The sequence below is a fragment of the Falco punctatus genome (assembly GCF_963210335.1).
Source record: "Falco punctatus genome assembly, chromosome: 2".
Lineage (NCBI taxonomy): Eukaryota > Metazoa > Chordata > Aves > Falconiformes > Falconidae > Falco > Falco punctatus.
This window is the reverse complement of record NC_137581.1, coordinates 69,872,122-69,891,483: the sequence shown is the minus strand read 5'-3', so window position 1 is coordinate 69,891,483 and position 19,362 is coordinate 69,872,122. Positions and strand designations below refer to the sequence as shown.

General features: G+C 39.5%; 1 protein-coding gene across 1 annotated transcript in view; it reads right to left on the bottom strand.

Annotated features, from left to right (window-relative positions):
- Window positions 1-19,362, bottom strand: part of AFF3 (ALF transcription elongation factor 3) — a 336,652-nt gene that overhangs the window by 280,301 nt on the left and 36,989 nt on the right. Inside the window, exons 2-3 of the mRNA XM_080377268.1 lie at window positions 7,822-7,942; window positions 1,669-2,466 (exon numbers count right to left, since the gene is read on the bottom strand). Of these exons, the coding sequence (XP_080233394.1) occupies window positions 1,669-2,466; window positions 7,822-7,942 (919 nt within the window). The remainder of the gene's footprint in view (window positions 1-1,668; window positions 2,467-7,821; window positions 7,943-19,362) is intronic.

Here is a 19,362-nt window from a genome sequence, read left to right as displayed (position 1 = left end):
CAAAATGAAAGCTTTATTTCCTGAGGTAAGCAAATTTGGAATGCAAATGGTAAATCCTGAATTTCAGACAAACAAATGATTGCCTATCAAAACTCCTTTCCAAACTAGTCCTTAGAGTATTGCATACATCTGAAGGGGGAAAATTTGAAAGATCCAGACAATTGCTACAGGCATCTTCAGTTCTAACAATACTTCCCACTTGCAGACAGAAGCACAAGTCTGAAAGAGGTAATAACAGCTAAATGGATATTAGTATCTGCCACTACCTGATCTATCTGCACAATTACAGCAGTTTGTGAATGCTAAATTTGCGTATCGAATCTGGCTTACGAGCCTAAAACAACCCCTTTTCAGGAACAACATATCACCTACATGTTGTTTGGAACTGATGGAACTTTCACTTAGAGAAAAACCACGTGGGTATAAGGCCTAAAAAAGCTGAGAGAAGTAATTGCTTCCAGAGAGATTTCTTTCGCAAAGTGAACCAAAGAGGGAATACAACAGTCAACTCCATTTCTGAAAAACAGGCATTAAGAGGCCAGAGAACTCCACCAAAAATTAGATTTTTCTTCTCCTTTAACAAAGCCAGAAACAAAAATGTTAAGACTAAAAACATCTCAAGACACATTACAGCTGTCAAATAAGAATAAACAATCATTGTCTCTGCTCTGAGAAAGTCACAGTGATTCAGCCAAATAGTTTAGTCCTATAAATACTATAAATTGTTTAAGTGGGAGCTCTACCAATTTGCACAAAAGGATGATGTGACCATCTTTGTATTGGCATACAGGCCTCTGAGTACACCCCAGAAAAAAAAATAAATCACCCTTTATTTTTGCCAAAACCAACCATTTCCTCTCCATCCAAAAAGATCAAACAGAAAATCACAGACTCTGTAAGTGATAAAGCAAGGTGTCCTACTGGCATAAATGGAATGTGAAATAAATGAACATAAAATAAGTCCATGCAGAAATCTTTCAAATATACTGCTGATAAGAGAAATGTTGTCTAGAAGCTTTTCAGACATGTTCTCATACTTGTAGCAAGGCTGGGTTTCTACAGAGGGTGATTCTTTAGGAATCAAACCTCAAATTTTCTCAGAAACTGGTTTGAAACAGAAACAGACACTATGAACTAAAAGGAGAGTCTCATTGCTGTATTCTCATCTATTCCACAGATCTCATATTGTTTAAGTAATTTACTTAGACTGTGAAACTACTTCGACATCATTGAGGATTGCAGAACTACCTCTGATCACAAGCACTTCATTTAATCATTGCCAAAGACAAAGGAGTCAATGAAATATGAACAGTTAGAAGTAATACACCTGCCTAGGAAAAGAAAAAAACCCAAACCACCAGACTTTCTATGTGGACACTCAGGGAAAAAAGTCCATGACATAATATACACTACTAGAAAATGTGCCATTGTAAGAACCGTTACCATTGGGAAGACAGTGAGTATTTCACCATTGGGATATCTCTACATTACTGCGAGGCTGCTGTTTATAATATACCATGTCAATATTTAAAAAAAAAAAAAAAATCAACATGCAAACTAATATGTTAAAAATGTGTGAAGAGACAGGTGCAGTTTGCAGTCCTAAAGCAACATCCATCCATCCATCCATCTAAGGGCGCATGTCATAAAAAGCATAAAACCACTTACCTCTTCTTGCTTAGGGATGCTGAACTTGGCTATCTTTGACTTGGTCCTGGATGAATCAGGCTTATTAGAAGGCACTCCCCTATATGACTTGGTTGTCTCTGCTGGCAGCTTCAGCTTTGGAGACTCATCAGGAGCCTGGTCTTGACCATCCATTGGCCTTACATAAGCTGTTGGTTTCTGCTGAACCAGGCTGGGCTTCGAAGCAAGCGAGGGTGGGAAGTTTTGAACGCAGTGTCCGCCACCATGCTTTGCCGGCCTCTCTTGTGCTTGAGCTCCTCCTTCCGAGCTACAGTTGAGCTTTGCTGGCTGCTGCACTCTGTTGACATTGTCTCCTAGCGTGGCTCTCAGCGAGCTTTGCTGGGCAGTATTGGAGGAGGAAGAGGTGGGACTCGATGCATAGCGTTTTAGTTTCTCCAGACTGGATTTCTGGTTCACCAGTTTGAAGTCACCCTTGTGTGACTCCAGCGACCGGTGCCCGTGCTTGCTTGCTCTCTGCTGGCCATCTGAAGTGGCATTGTGCCCCGCCTTCTGCCAACCCATCGTGGTGCTTTTGCTCTGCTGGGCAGATAGGGCTGCTGGTGTGGAAGAAGTAGTGCTTGAAATGGGAGGAGGAGGCGGTGGTCTGGAGTCTGCAATAAGATGCTCATCGGGCTTGGGGAGAGATGTCTGAGGAACCCCAGGTTTTGGAACCCCAACAAGGTGACTCTGGTTTGATCGGTCAGTTAACAAGTCTTTCATTTCATCATAGTTGCCCAGGGTGTTCTGGATGCGATTCGAGAGCTCATCCCCCTTGTTAGTCTGCAAAACAAAAATTGAATGTCCTGCAAAGTCAACCTAAGGAAACCAAAATTCCCTGCATGCTTCTGCTGAAATCCTTACTGAAGTAGCACATATAGCAGCAGTGTTGAGGGATGAAATCGAAAATCTTTATTGTCTCTGAAGACACTTGTCAACATCTTAAATCTACCCTGAACTGGAAAAGCTATAAAGGGCCTTAGAGTATATAAAAAAAGAAATCTATCACTGATATCATGCTGTAGTTAAAGTATATTACCTGGAAACTAGAAAATTTATTATTGCAACTACACAGAATGGTTTGGATTAAATCTGACCATGAAACTTTTCCTATACCCACTGCAAGCTCTTCTTCAGCCATGAATGAAAACACTGCGTTCCCAATTTCCTTCTCTCCTGCCTAAGCTTTCACATGGCATCTGGGAAGCCACACAACATCCAGGGTAAACACTGGACGAACTCGCCAGTCTAAGGCAACCAAATAGTGAGGTGACTGGAAGACATCTCGTGGGACAATGGGAAAACTACAGATGATAATGTCCCTTCTTTGAAAATACTGACAGGATGCTCACTTTCCTTTTTTTTTTTTTTAAAAAAAAAAAAGGTGAACAGAACCCCCCAGATTGTTCACATTGCTCAGTGCTTGCTGTGTGGAGTAGGGGGAGAACAGCCACCCTCCCTCCCCTTTAAGATTAATCATTGTCTTTAAAAATCATCCATTTTCTTCCTGACTGAAAAGGCAGAAGCTCCACAAAGAAATAAACAAGCAAATAAAACATACTGGAAAATATTGAAAACTCTTGCTTTAAAAAGCCACTGTAAGCAAAAGGGTGTATAATTAGCATTTATGCATCAGAGGTTTTTTCTGAACCCTGCCAAGATTCAGGCATGTGATGTCCTTTGCTTTACATTTTCAGAGCAAGACAGTAATGAGCCAAGGTGTTCTCCTTTCTCACTTCCAGCATGGGGTCTGTGTGGGAAAGCTCCCATTGGCTTCAGAAGGCAAAGCTTTCCTCTCAAGACTCTCTGTTTCCGAGGAAAACAGAAAGAAGGAGAAAGAAGGGAGTAAAGGGGGTGGGGAAGACCCTCTTAAAGTTACATAAAAATTATGAAAGATGTAGCAGCAACTTCAGTTACTCTGGAAAATTGGGGGTATTTTTGTTTTTAAGCCTTCAAATAAAATTGAGTCACTCTAACAAAAATGTAAGGGAAACTCCCCCAGTTCAGAATCTTTTTTTAGGGTTTCCTATTAAAAAACCTGAATCCAAGCAAAAATGCTCTGTAAATGAGTGCAGTGATTGCTACATGCAAACTTTCAGTGGAAGCATTCCCAAGTCAGACAGTAGAAGCAGTCCTGTCTTGCTTGAAACTCATCCCTTCAAATTTCAAGGACGCTACCTTGTAACTACATAAAATACATTACAGCTAGCTTTCCAATATGCATTTGTTACAATGCTAACAGGGCTGGATGTATATCAATAACATATATTGAAGGGAACTGGGAAGGGAAAATCTCAAAAGTGTTGCATCCAAAACATTGCTTTGCAAACTTGGAATAATATGGCTCTGGCACTACAGCCTGATCTCTCTGCGTATGCAGCTGTTGTTGTCACAAGGACAATAACCTGCTATGAAAAGAAATATGAAGCATTAAGTCATATTTAATTAAGTGGCTTAAAAAAAGGGTGTTCCTTCACTTCACAGGAATCACACTGATGTCCTAAAGAACAGGAAACTATTTATGAGGCTTCAAAAGTGGGAAGCATCACATACATCTGAATAGAAAAAACGTTGGAGATATACTCATGTATCTCCTGGGGTCAGTTAAATGGCTTCCGCACTTGGGCATCTCCTTGACCAGCAGAATTATTTTCCAGAAGGCATAGAAATTTTTCCTTTTACCCAGTGGATCTCATCTATGCTTCCAGTGGATCCTTCACTTCATGTAGTTACCTTGCAGAGATACATTTTTCCAGCTTCCCTCTATGGTGGGAGATCTGCCTTTGGGCTTGCACCCAGTCTGATTCAGCCAGCGTGTATGTGAGGTTTCGTTCCCTGCCAGAAGCACAGTGACAAGGACCACCAAATGGAACAGGGCCCCTGACACCCACAAGTCCTCTCCAGCACAGAGAGCTTGTGGAGCAGCTCTCCACCTGGCTGCCTCTAGGTCCATGAACGTAAGAGAATTTACGTGCAAGTTATGTCCCTAGGAAGTCCAATCTAGAAGGTCCATTCTTTCTGATGGCTGCTATTTGGATGAGAAGGAAATAAAACCCTAATTGCAGGTTATCTGTAGACTATCACTAGTCCAGAAAAGTCAGCAGACTGTCTTCTGTATGGATGTGACGTGATGTGAAGGTCTCACAGAGACACCTCATACTGAGACAGCCCAGATAAACACCAGAATAATTGCAGCAAACCGATCTAATGCTGGTACCATGGCACATGCAGACAACTGGTTGGTGGTGTTTATTCTTTCTGGATACACTGGGGACAACCTGAGGTGAGAAGATTTTGTCTTGAGCTGATCTCATCCAGGAGAGTTCACATACATCCTCTTGGGAACAAGATGGGATCTAAGGTAACTTGTTATGAGCTTTAGATGTAAGAGTTTGCCCTATTATTTTCTTGGAAATATTGTTGGCCTTATTTAACCATTCACAAAGGGAAAACATGATCACAAAATAAGTAGGAAAAGCATCCTGTGCAAACGTTTCTAACTTGCAGTGCTGTGATATTCTTCTGCAACGAAAGATGAATCCATGCATTTGAAGACCAAGATCCAACACTTCTAAAAATAAATCTGATGGTCGCATGGAAGGCCATCAGAATTTTTTTCTTCATTAAAAATACTGATATGGTTAATGAGGCAAGGTATTCTGTTCAGGAAATATCCAGAATGAATTTCCTATTTTTTCACGCCCTGTAAAAGACATTTTAAGTAAAAGACACTGGATTTCCTGTAATCCTTCATAAAGGGTTGCTATGGATACTTTGAACAGGATAAGGGGCAACCTGAAGAGTCAGGATTTTTCAGAAAATCTGATGTTACAGGAGTAGTGATACATGTCAAGGTGAGAGAGGACATAAGATTTAAGAGATTTCCAGCCTGCCTTTGATTTTCAGATATGGCCTTCTGAATGGCAAATCCTTTGGCTTTAGCTCATGTTTCTCAAGCTGTGCCGAGAAATACTGAATTTAATCAGAGTTGCTGTTAACGTCTGCTGTAACTTCACTCTTCTCTGGAAGCATCTGAAACTTGAATATGATCTTCAAAGGCAGTAGGAGTAGGTTTCAGTTCTGCATCCACAGAAAGGTTTCCTCTTTTGCAGTTAGCCTCTCTCCACGATAAGATCAAAATGCTCAAGTCACAGCTCTGCACCCTTGCACCCCCACACTGAAGGTTCACAAATGTTTGGATGAGTTCAGACAGCCCAATAGCCCATTTCTTGTGCAGACATGACATTCAGAGTATGCCACTGCTGAAGTTTTGATGTCCAGTACTGTTAGAATGACTGGTCATCCCTAGCAGTTGTGACTGTCACACCAACAGAGCTGTGAGCCAGTTATACTGCTGTCCTGGGCTTTGCCTCCCTCCACGTCTCCTTGACAAAGCCAGCTGTAGGATGTATTTCTACAGCACCTTCTTTACATGCTTGTCTAAAATACAGACATGGTGTTCAAAGAGAAGGAGCATGGATGGAGTCATTATTCTGATCTCCCCATAGGATACCCACTCATTACCCTCCCTGCTTCTAAAGACAGCAACGATTTTCCTCCTATTAAAGTTGATGATGTTATACTGTGGTTGCATAGGGGTGCCTTCATACTTCGTAACTCAAAAACTACTGCTGCGTCCATGATACGTGAAGCCTATGCCATGACACTCAGCACACTGGCACACAGGCAATAATCAAAGTGCACAAAATATTCCACCTATACCACTTTGATAAGTGATTTAAGCTTAAGTATTACCAACTTTAGGTCCCCCAGAAAAAATGGTATCAGGCGCCCAGAAAAAGGACAGGCCCTTTTTGTGAGAGGTCTAGTTGATGGGGCCTACCAAACGGAAAATTATGAAGTTCCCATTGCAGCAGAGCCCTCACAAAATGCCAAGACACAGCTGACAAGCTTTTCAGGCTTTTTTCCATGGATTAGCTCTTGACTGCTTTCACAGCAGACTTTTTCAAGTGGAGCCTTGAGGAGTTCAAGACATTTGCCATGGTTTCTAAATGCCTTTGTAATGAATCTGAAATTTGGGCAGCTGGAGGTCAGCTTCAAGCCAGACAGAGCTGTCCTCCATCAAAGGACATGGTTTGAAAGTGGTGGATCTTTCTTTTTTATTAGAAACAAACAACAATCTGGAAGAACAGCAAGCAAAAAACTGACCCTGGAGCATGGGCAGAAACACAGAAGCACAGAAGTCATGTGCAGAAGCCAAGTGTCAGGTCTCAAACAGGACACTTGGAAAGAGGCACTAAAGCACCCAACACATCAAGGACAAGTGGTGCTGCGTGGAGGGAAAGGTTTCACAACATGGTGGTGGTAACAGTAACTTGGATGTTACCAGAAGGGCATAGTAGAAAATACATGATGATGCTTTGATGCACACAGGCAAAGTCACTGGGTTAGCTGGGGGAGAGGAGCAACCCCTGTGGGATACCACACTCTGGTCCTGTTCACAAGGGCTTGGTTTGCAGACTACAGCAAAGTGCAGAAGATCCTGCTTGACACTTCTAACAGGGAGTGGGGAGACAGTTGTGCCTCATTACAGTACTGTTACCAGGAGGAATAAAACGGGGAGCTGAGACTCGTACGTTACTCCTGCCTTTGGTGAGGGTATGTCTAGCAGACAAGTTTTGTTGGCAATGCTTATAGAAAAAAAACCCACCAATCCCACCAAGATATTTCCCCGCATTAACCTTGGTCAGAGCATAATGTTTACTGCATTGCTTGACCTTCCCACACAGTTTTAACACAATTGTTTTCTTCTAACTGTGGCAAAAACAGGGCACTGTCACCTTCACCTCCTAGTTTTAATTCCATCTCAGATATTAAGATATTTCTAGCTTATTTCATTCTTGTGTGCTGCTGAACATTATAAGAAGTTTTTATATACATATATATATACACACACACACACGTATATATATATATGTATATATATACACCTACAAAATCTGATTACATATATAAAATCTGATTCTCAATGAACCATAAATGTTCTCTGTGGATTTTGTGAGGCTAGCACTTGTGGAAGGGTCCTGAAACTGGACAATGCCTTCTACAGGCTGCATTGTTGTACTGTGGAATAAATAAATAAATAAACAAAGAACCACCCATCTGGGAAGCATCTACCTTGTACGGTTCACTGAAGAGGGAGTAACTCATGTTAAACGCGCCATCCTCCTGCTGGGTCTCCTGATTTCTTCTTTCCCATTCTTTCCTTCGCAGCACGTTTCTATCTGGCTCATAGACACTGCAGCAAAAAAGAGGAATAGCTTTTTAAGAGTTAAAAATTAGCAGGCAACATATAAACCAGCATGAATTTAAAAGTGAAGAACTCCGGTTTGCAGACAGATGGCAAAAATAAGCAAGAACATGAATCAGATGAATGCCAGTCCAAGCAGGCTGGGGAGACTCAGGTCTCTGGGAACCCTAGTGCTTTCTTCACACAGAGAATAGATAATTAAATTCTTACAGAAGAATAAAAAAGAAATCACAGTGCAGGATCTAGTCTGTGCAGAAGTTATCTGCTTGAAATGTGACAAAGGCAATATATAAGTAACTTTGACAAAGACTGAAGGTACTCTTAAGGCAGATGGTAATTACAGCTATGAGTAAATAGAAATTATGAACATATTTCCACTTATGACATATCCTCTGAGTGTTGTATGAGAATGCTCCTTTTTTCACGTGGATGTGTTTCTGTAGTGATTCTTTCATTAACTAGCTCCCTAAAGAGCTGTTAAAACTACATGCTGTAGTGGTTTCCACAGTTAGGCTGCTTCTTCTGATCTCTGTTAATCAGCCAAGTCGTGAAACTACTACAGAAACAATTCCTCTTTCTGATGGATTTGACACTATCACAACTTCAGAGCATGAATAAATGAATACTGGCATGATAGTGTGTGTATGGCTGGTAGTATGTAGTTGGAGAGAGAATAAAATCACTGCATTACACAACAGTATTAATTTTTAGAAATGAACTACTTTGGCTCCAATAAAAGACATTCAGAAAAAAAATTAACTTCTTCCCCATCCCCCAAATTCTAGCTTAATGCATGATGACATCAACCAGAGAATCCTTTCCCTGAATTTCCACAGAACGACACAGGTTTGTACGTTTCAGTCTGTTACGCTTTATTCTCCTCACAAAGGAAACCAGCGTGCTAATAAGGTTTACGTGTTATTTCAGGACAATGTGATGAGTATGCTGATTGCCTATTTTCCTTAGCTCAGCTAATGCCTTTCTTCTGGCATTGTAAATCTGTAAAGCAGAAATATATATTAAAGTCATGTAAGTGCACCATGTGTTAATAAGCAAAAGGTTGTCTTGCTAACCAGCTTCCCAGTTAGCAAAACATATGTTGCATCGGCTACCCACGTGACGTTACCTAGTATGCCTCAGGCAAGGCAGTCAAAAGGCCAACAGCTATCTGATACTAATTCAAGACTTGAGAGAGCTGAAAATACATAGGATATGTTAGACGCTATCAGTATTTAAAAACAATGCCTTAGCAGTCATCAAATGAACACAAAATTTTAGGTTTACTTGTAAATCCTGCTAACTCACACTGGAGCGCACGGTACCCTTCCGATGGGTCTGAGGGCATCTGAGGGCAGATGCCAAACGCTGAGCAGTGCTCCCAGACATGGGGGTTGTTGTGAAACACGGGGTTTCAGCACAGCGGGTTGGAGGCAGCTTCCAAGCACCAGTTTGTTTATTCCACTTACAGGTGCCTGAGGTTTTTTTGGATTTATCCCATACTTGTCACGAGCAAGACACATTATTCACACCAACACTCTCTCTTTAAAAAGAAGTATAATGAAGAGGCACTTGTAAGGATGGAGTTTGGGGCATGGAAAATGCCTTCCTCTGGGAAGAAGGGGATAGTAAAGGCCTCCCCATGGGGTCCCTGTGAGCAGAGATCATCTGCTGCACACAGTGCTGAGACCAGAGGCAGAGCAGTTGTCATTTACAGCTACGTGAGCAATGGTCCTCAGTTACTGACTGCACCATGGTGTCTGAGCATACTTCCATCAGTTAAGTCAGGATAAAAGACTTTCTAACAACCTCTGTGCCTAAAGCAGACTTTCTGCCACACTGAATAGCTGTTATTAGGTTGGGGTTTTCTGGATTGCAAGGATCAGGTTATAACTTCATCCTCAGCCACATCTCCCCATCCAGAGCCTCTTGAATCTTTGAGACACTTTGCATTTGGACTCTAGCCTGCAGTCAAATAGAGATGGGCAGCTCCCCTGAGATTAATTATAATACTGATCTTTACCTGGTTTCTAGGAAGTAAACAAATGCAACATTCTTCACTAAGCCTCACACAAATTTAAAAATGCACTGGTGTGATATTCCTAAAGTGGAAGGACATTTTTATCCCTTTATTTGATGGAGACATATTTGACGAAGACACACCAGTTGTCAGACCTCTGAACCCCCTTCCTGAATGAGAAGTTCACTGTTGGAAATGCAATCCACAACCTGCAATAATTCAGAATGATTATGCAAATGGAAAAACCATGTGACAATGCCTAATATGCCATCAATAAGCAGGAAGTTAAGAAGAGCTACAAGTTGAGAGTTGTATTCCTTTAGTAATACCAGATGGTAGAATTTCTAGCATTTGTGGGGCTGCTCCTTATTTGCATAAATATTGCAACAATCACATTTCCTTGAACATATCTCACCAAATGTATTTATTTGTTTTGGTTCAAGGAGAATACTGCCAACTATTATAACTGTCTTTATTGCAAACACATCAGTTAATGGAAAATTATTCTTATTAATAGTTTTCTTCCTTCTTTTTTTTTTTTCCTGTAATTTGTAATTTAAAACAATGCCAAATGTAGATGTACCTTTTTAATCATCTACACTGTGTGTCTTTTCCATAGCCATGAAGTCATGAAGAACAAGTTCATGCGAATCTCAAGATTTTTTCTTCACTGGGGAATGTGTGCATATGTGCGTGATGTATGCATATATAGGTAATACATGCACGGTTGCACATTAGTTTATTAATGAAGAGTTTTCCTAGTATGGGCCAAAATATTGAAGCAATTTTGCAAGACTTAGAAACCAAAGAACACGCAACCATTCATCTCTCAGAAGTCAGTGTCATTTGTATTTGTTTCATACAGGTCAAACTCCAAAAGGATTAATTTATATTTTTTAAATGGTATATTGTTATTTTTAAAATGCTGCATCTGTTTCAAATTCACGCTTAAAGGACATGAATTGTAGCATGAGTAACAAGTCAAACACTTGCAAAGGTTATATATGAATAAATGTTGTATTATAAAAATTAACACTGTCTCAAATTTAGCACATTGCTTTAAAAACCACACTTTGATTTATCTCAGCCCTAAGATCTGCCAAGAGACACACTGGACTTAACAATTAATTATGTCTAAATACCAGTGTCTCAGGCTCAAAGCACTTTCAGCACACCATCACCACCACATGGTCACAGCAGCCCTACCTTCTCTGCCTCTTCTAGGATACTTTGAATAATTTTACTCTCAGGTATTTTGCAGATCAGGATACCGGTGGATTGCAAAACTTCTCTGAGTAGGTGCGTTTAATAAATTTCAATCTATTGTGATGCCTTTTGGAAGATTACCTTGATGGCTACCCACTCTGGTTGCGCACTGGATGAGCATGGCTCCCCATGAGACCAGCCTGATGAGGACAGCCCAGACATGCTGGTGCCTGATGGGAGCGCAGCTGCAGCACCAGCTTCCCCACAGTACTGGCAGAAATGCTCATAGCTTTCTTCACACTACTCCTGACATCAGAAGGAACTGTTTCCTTTAGACCTTAATGAAAAATAGACAGAGATGGCTCAGGGGACAGCCTAGGAGCAGAGCAATAACCTTACCTGAAAAACCTGGGACCGGATTTAATTTCCTACAAAGTCCAAAGAGTTATCTAGTCTCAGGCTAGGCTGAAAGCAATCATGTAAAAAGCCTAAAGTTTTAAGTGTTGATGAATCTCCTATCCTTTTTTTTTTTTTTTTTTTTTTTTTTAAAGCACACTATTTCAGACTCAATTTACCTCCCTGAGACACCACTACTTGGAGCAACTAAAATAAAAAGGTCTAATCTCCATGATTAACTGGGTAGAGACAGTGTACCAACATATTCTCCTGTCCTTCAGTTTTAGGGAATGCCCAAGCTCTGCATTCAAAGGAAGATGTCATTTTCCACAAACTAAAGCACTGCACCTTCACTGGGGAATTGCACACCTTCGCAGACGTATGGTGTGCATTAACGATGCTGCTTGACCTTTTCAGAAACCACAAAATTGCCACATCACTAAAGAAAGATTCAGGAAGGATACTGTTACTTTGCTACGAGATCACCATCCTCATAACAGCTGGCATCTTTGAGGCTGTAAAAGACACAGGCCGGTAAATTGAGGGCGAGATCCCTGGCAGTCCCCCTTGCCTCACATCAGTTTATTTTCTGGGAAAGGAAGGGGGCAGTGACTTGGGCTGCCCTACCAGCACGCCAGAGGAAGGCATTGCTGTGCATATACACACACCTGGTGACAATTACTGAGCTCGTTACAGTTTGCAGTAACCTGCAGTCTCGCCTTTGTCTTTCCAGACCTTCCACTGTTATTTTCCAGTCCAAAGATTTTTCTGAATTATTCTCTGAATTGTGAGGGCTTTGCAACACCCCCCACACACATACACACCTTCCTTCTACCTCCCCATGCAAATAAATATTGTGATATAGATTTAGCAGGAGCAGCTCGTCTATTTGCAGTTAATGTTTTTCACTCAGAAGACTGAGCTCCTTCACCCCAGAAGCTATGTGTGGCACTGCACAAAACTTTCAGAACCCAAAGTCTAGACATGTTAATACAAAAGCAGAGCTGATGCCTCACATTATCATGCAACATTTTCTTAAACTGTCAAAACCACAGTTCCCATGGGCTCCTGGGAGGCCTTTGCTACAGAAGACCTAAATCCCATTTGCAAGGGCTGAGCTTCTGTTCCAGATTTTGTTGACTTGCCCATTTGTGCCCAAACTGACCCTTCTTCTTCCATAACCAGATTAAGAGGCTCCATACAAAACGCCATCAGACTGCAACACCTACTCCCAGTGGCATGGAAATGATACCATCCCCAAGCTGCCAGGTGCCGTCCCTGAATATCCCCTGAGAGTGTACACAGCTGGTCACATTCCAAACAAACAAAATAAAATAAAATAAAATAATAATAAAAAAAACCACACACAAAAAAAAAAAAAAAAAAAAAAAACAAAAAACAAAACCATAACCACCAACCCAAAACACAACCCACACCATAACTGACTAAAAGATACATGTGTTTCAAGAATAAAACCAGACCTGTGAACAAGTTTTCTGTGAGGACACATATATCTTTGAAATTAAATTTTAGCACACGGTCATTTCTGAATTATGAACAAAGTTGGAACTGCTTCAAAACCATGAAAAACAGGCAATATTTCAAGACAATAAATTTTAAGACGGTTTACTGATTATTCCCAACATTTCCCCACAAATTGTAATCTGGCACACAAGTCAATATACTAAATTTCAGGCTGAAGTGAGGACATTTTCTTAAATAATTAATAGTCCAATTCTTCCCTGAATTACCACATTTATGCCAAAGTAGCTAAATAGAGTAACACAAGGGAAAAACTTGTACAACACAATCAAAAAACAGTCCAACCCTGATGCAGGACAGTGATTCTGAAACTGAATTCCGAATGGAAATTGGATTCTGAATTTAAAGGTGCCGTCATTACTCTCTCTCTGCTATATTTTAAAATACAAAAGGACTAACCAGCCTGAGACTTTGTAAAGGCGAAAGCCCCAAATATTTTTACAAAACAGTCTTAATTCTGACTATTTAATGACAACAATCCTGGTTATTTTGCTTGCTGAATTGCTGTGCTTATCATGGAAGTGCTGTAATTTAATGCCTGTTTTCTATTTCACTGTTCTTGTCCATGGGTTTTGCTGGCCAGTTTCTTGGTATAGTTCCATTTCCAGCTAAGTATAAATGATGCCTGTTTGGGAACTTATTGCTAATGTGTTACGGGGAGCTCTTAGACATGGCAACCTTACATTTTGGAGCATCAAATGTTTTCCCTAATGACATTTGAACTATCAGTTCAATTATAACAAAGGGGCTGGATTTGATGAATAAGTGGCATAATCAATAAAATACCTTCCTAGGTTGCAACGGACTTTTTTAGACTTTTTATCTAGCTTAAACTGCAAAAGTTAATTTGAGGATTTTTACAGTATTTTTTCCCATTTACAAACAGGAATGCCGTGGGGTAAAGCAATTACTCTGATTTACTGTTTTCACTTTGATTGAACATAAAGATGTAGCAGGGTCTCAAAAAAGCAGTAACTTAACAAACTGTGCTCCTATCCACAGACAGATAAAGTACCTACTTTGCTATTTCAAAGAGTTTACCTCCAGGCAGCAGCACAGAGCAAACATCATTCAATGACATGTGTCTAAGATGAGATTGATGTTTACTCTCGCAGCTTTTCATCTTACATCCAATAAATTATTTTTCCTTCACCAAAATGCCTGGTTAAATTTCATTTTTCACTTTGCAGTATCAGTTTTAAAAATTTAGCTCCCAGCAGTTTTAAAGCTAGGATTCATTGACGCTTCAGCTTTTACAGCCTGTTTATGATTTGTATTAACCATGAAACACTACCGTCCAAACATGAATATGATCAGGAGGAACTGAGATGGGCTGGCCGCTCGTGCGGTGGCAGGTGCAGGCTGGAAGGTGCAAGATTGCTTTAATTATCTGCCTGGAAATTCCGAGTTGGAAATAGGGAACTGTATATTCAGGGGCGGATGTATCGTGTCCACCAAAAAAATGCACATATATACATATCATGTCTGCAAAACCAGCATCTGAGCATTCAAGGCAGGTCTTCTGAGGGCTCACGGTGGGCAACTGGAAGGAACCAAGGACAGACTAATTGTGGGTGCAGTTGTGATCTTACAGGCACTCACACCCGACATGCACAAAGTGCAACTCCTTTGCCTGCAACCTGACTGAATTTTAAATAGGTACCGAAAAACTGAGAAAACCTAGGGCTGCAATTGGGATTGGGATCTAGGATGTTGAGTCAGAGCAGTAAACAATGCAACAGAGGAACATTAAAAAAAAATCCAGTTTAGTTCAACATCTGCTTGTACAAGAGCACCTCTTCCAGCCCTGCTACAGATGAAACATGCACATTTTCTTTTCTCAGTGAAGTTTTGCCTGATGACAGAAATTGAGACATAATTCTGATTTATTTACTTATTTTTTAGTTTCAGGAAAAATAACTTCATCACACAACAAAAATCTACCAATCATATCTATAGCATACAGAGATATCAAAAAATCACTATTCATTGTTAATGGGTAATCCTATATTCAGTGTCTTACTATTTTCTTTTTGCTATTAAGTGCTGGTACTCTCTTTTTATAACACTAAAATTGCTATCAAAAGTACTGAAGAGAGGTGAAGATCTAATAAGGACACTGAGCCAAGGTAGACTCAGAACATTACTACTTCTTTTAATTTTGCACTGCTCTAACATTATATTGCTTGAAAGGATATTCACAAGTTAAAAATTCACCACTATTAATAATCCTACACCTAGAAAGAGTGTTGCTTTTTGTCCACAATCCAAAATTATATTTAAAACTTACAGAAATTAAATTGAGCTCCTAGCTGCCAAGAAACAGATATTGTAGATGCAATGGAGGAAAGTGTTGTATCCTCATCTGTATTTCCAGGTGGAGAGAAAAAAAAATTGTGAAGACTGAAGAGCACAAACCAGACAAAGCACAGTGAAGCCCTTTCATTTGATTTTGTTAATGTTACTTTTATGTTGCAATTCAAAAATACAACAGCTGAGGGGAACAGTAGGGAATCTTTTTTTTTTTTTTCTGCCTAACCTAACACTGCTGAATTCCCTGGGCTGCTACATAAGGCTTTACCTAACTTGGCGATGCCTATATCTGATGCAGTTTCTTCTTACATTGCTTCCCTGCCAGAGATGTCAGACACAACGCCCCACTTGTCTGTTTTTCTCCACAATGATTTCTGCTCTCCGCGGCATCCTTATGCATGGGAAACTGTTCCAGTTATCATCTGCCAAGCTGTGTGTTTTTTTTTTCCCTTGAAACTTCTTCTTTAGGCTCCCCTTACAGTCATAATTAGTCAAAAATGATAGCTTTTTTTTTTATTAGCCATCCAGCTCCTCTCTGTAGAGGATGTGCACACACGGGCAAATTATTCATATAGTCTTGGTGTATATCCTGAAGAATTTACAGACTGAATGTTGCAATAAACTGAATTTACTCCTATCTTTGCATGATTTCTAGGGATGTTCTGAACATTTTAAATGTAATGAAAAAAAAAAAATCAGGCCTTTTAAAAATCTATTTGACATTTTGCAGAAAGTGTTTAATACTTTATTCAAGATGTTTGTTGAGCTTCTTATTGATATGTTTGCTGAAAACTAGGTTTCAGTCAATAAAGATTTTCAGTACTAAGAAAACTTAAAACAAGTATCCTGAAAATTGTGGAAAATTATGTTTTGCTTCTATGATCTTTTTCTTGAAAAAAGAAGGTCTTTTTCAGAAAAAACCACCTCCTGCTCCCATTTTTTTTCTAGCAACTTAAATAGCCTATTCTTTCCATGGGGCTCTGAACAGTGATCCATCTACCCACAGCTAACTTCAGGGCTGAGAAGTACACCAAGGTATACTTCACATGGAGCACAAATATTGGAAACTCTGTAACTGGCAGAAAAATGTTATCATGCAATTCACCCTTGTGCAACTTCACTTAAAGTAGCAAAAGCAAAGATTGTAATGAATCATTAAGGCCAGATCTAAGAGCACTTCGCCACTAAAGAGATGAAAGCAGTGTCTATTAGAAAACATTCCTGGCACAGCAGCAAAAGGAGAAAAACTTTAGAGCCTTCCATGGATGACAAAGACATGTAGTTTTAATTTAAGTTTTTAAATTATTTTGGTGCTGCTAAGAATCCCTATGAAATATGAGTGAAAGACGCACAGATATTCAGTGCCTAAATGTAAAGGTTGTGAAAACTCTTGCCTATATTTAGATTCTGTGCACTTGATTTTAGATCAATATTCAAAATTATCTGGTGTCCAAAGGGTACCAAAATACAGCACTTAAATACAGGACACAGGATTGCAACCTTACCTAGACTGTATTTTCATGGAAAGCCATGTTTTTCATGTATTTCATTATGAATGTGTCAGCTGTTAGTAACCATCAAATCTATGACTCATGAAAATGTCTATACATGTTTTATTAACAAAGCAACATTTCCAATTTACTCTTACTATAATGGATAATGACTGAAGGTTCATCAGGGTTAATCAAGAAAATGATGTAAATTTTATATTGTATTATGTTTCTCTTGGCTTCAAATAGATCTTGGGTGACAATCTTTTTTATGTGTTTAATCATGATTTACAGCATTATGGAAACCACACAACAGCCCCATTGTGGAAAAAAATTACTAACAAGTCAGTGCATAAGTCATCAGATTTTATGTATTCGCAGAAAATCACTCCTTGGGATCTTCAGCGGACAGTTACTGAGTTTGGTTTCTGTAGAAATAGAATCGATATGTTTTGAGATGCCTTGCTTTAATTTATCTTTCTTTCATATTTTATAGACAGATGGAGACCTTATTATAGCATTTTATACATTACAGAGGAAACCTTCACTACATACAGGTGAGGCTAAATGGAGTTTTAAAGGGATGTATGTTAGCATGTCTACATGATAAAAAGAAATTTGGATGATGTTAATAACTGCACATGCAGATAAAGCAACAACCAAAGTAGTCAAACCCTATGCCAACTGTACAGATACAAAAATATCAGCTGCTGTAAATGCCCAAATAATAAACCTACTAAAATCTGTGCTTTTGCTTACACAAACACCTGAAATGTTGCTCACTATACAAAGAAATTGTGATTGTTTTAAGCAATAGTTTGTATCAGAATCTGTAAGCATAAAACCTTATTATGGGGAATTATGAGGTTCCACCCTCATTCTGCTCAATTGAGGCTGAACAATAAAAAATTGAATGATATATATATATGTATTTCCATATAGATAAATATATATAAGCCTAAATCTAAATCTATCTATCTACTTAGCACTTACATAGACAGCTTGCTCTCGCAGAACAAAAAGGACGACTGCTAGAAGTCTGGGTTCAAGAAAACTAAAAAAGTTGCAGTTTATACATAACTTTAAGCTACAGAAAGTGAAAAAATGCTTATATGTAAGATGTTTCACTCTCACAAGAAACTAGTACTAGCCAAACATCCTGCACTGTACTGTACAGCTAGCTGGCTTCTCTAAAAGGCATTATATACATTTACACTAAAGCAAAATGCAAATTTCTTTCTGCTGAAAACTGATAACGTAAACTGGACCTGAGGTTTATGCTTGAGCAAATGACAATGTCACCACAGATCCTTGGAACCTGCACAAGAAAGGTGCACAACACACAAACCATATGATACTTAGATTCATATTCCTTACATCCCGCTTGCCCTGTGCGGCTCTGTCATATTTTGACATGTAGCCCCAAGGGATACACAATCAAATTTAGGAAGAGAAGTTAGCCAAAACCAGCACATCCACGCATAAAATATGTTCATACATGAATAGAAATTAATACATGTTGAAATGATGAAAAAGTTAAAAGTTTTACACCCTGTGACTGTTGTAATTCATGTAAGCTTCTTACACATGCTCATCCCGATTCATTCTGCCTCCAAAGATGACTATATCATAAGTCATGCTGCCCACCTTCAGAACTGCACAGAGAAGTACCCAGGCACTCCCTTCCATAAGTGACATGCAATGGGAAGTGAGGTATTTAATCTCTCATTATAGAAAAAAAAACCCAAATATTTGAAACAAACTTTTTTTTTTTTTTTGGGGGGGGGTGGGGGTGTTTTTTTGGTTTGTGCCTCTCTTGACGCTAGGCTTCTGCTTAAGAAGAATGGTGATGACATGGCCACACCACGAATCCAAACCAAAATGTAACATGCCAGGAATACAAAACCCTGAACATAAGAAGGAGCAGAATAAGTTCCTGTATTTTAACTCGCAGAAACAGCATGACTGTTCAAGTGCCTTATGTTCAAATAGGTTAAAATTTCTTTAAATTCTTCTGACTATGGAGGAAATGACATAAAACTGGCAAAAAAATACCCAGAAGCTTTAGCGGTTCTGAAAGATGCAGAAGCCATTTGAGAAATGCCCTTGCAGGGAAGGTGCCAGAAAGGCAGATGCTGTCTGTTGGAGGGGACCAACCTGGTTCCAGTCCAAAGTGGGGAAGCAGGTGACCTGATGAAGTGGGACACATCCTCCCCTCACTCTCTAACAGCTGCCTTGCCCTAACTACTCCTCAGCAAATTTTAGCTTTAGCAACAACAAAGGTTATAGGAGATAAATATTTTATATTTACAGTGTAATTTATTTGAAGTCTGAGTACATAAATGCATATTCATGTCACTGTAAATTATAAGGATATCATTTACCTGTATAGTGTAAGGTGTAAAATTATTCAGTGTTTCATTTTGAAAGTGGTATCTAAATTC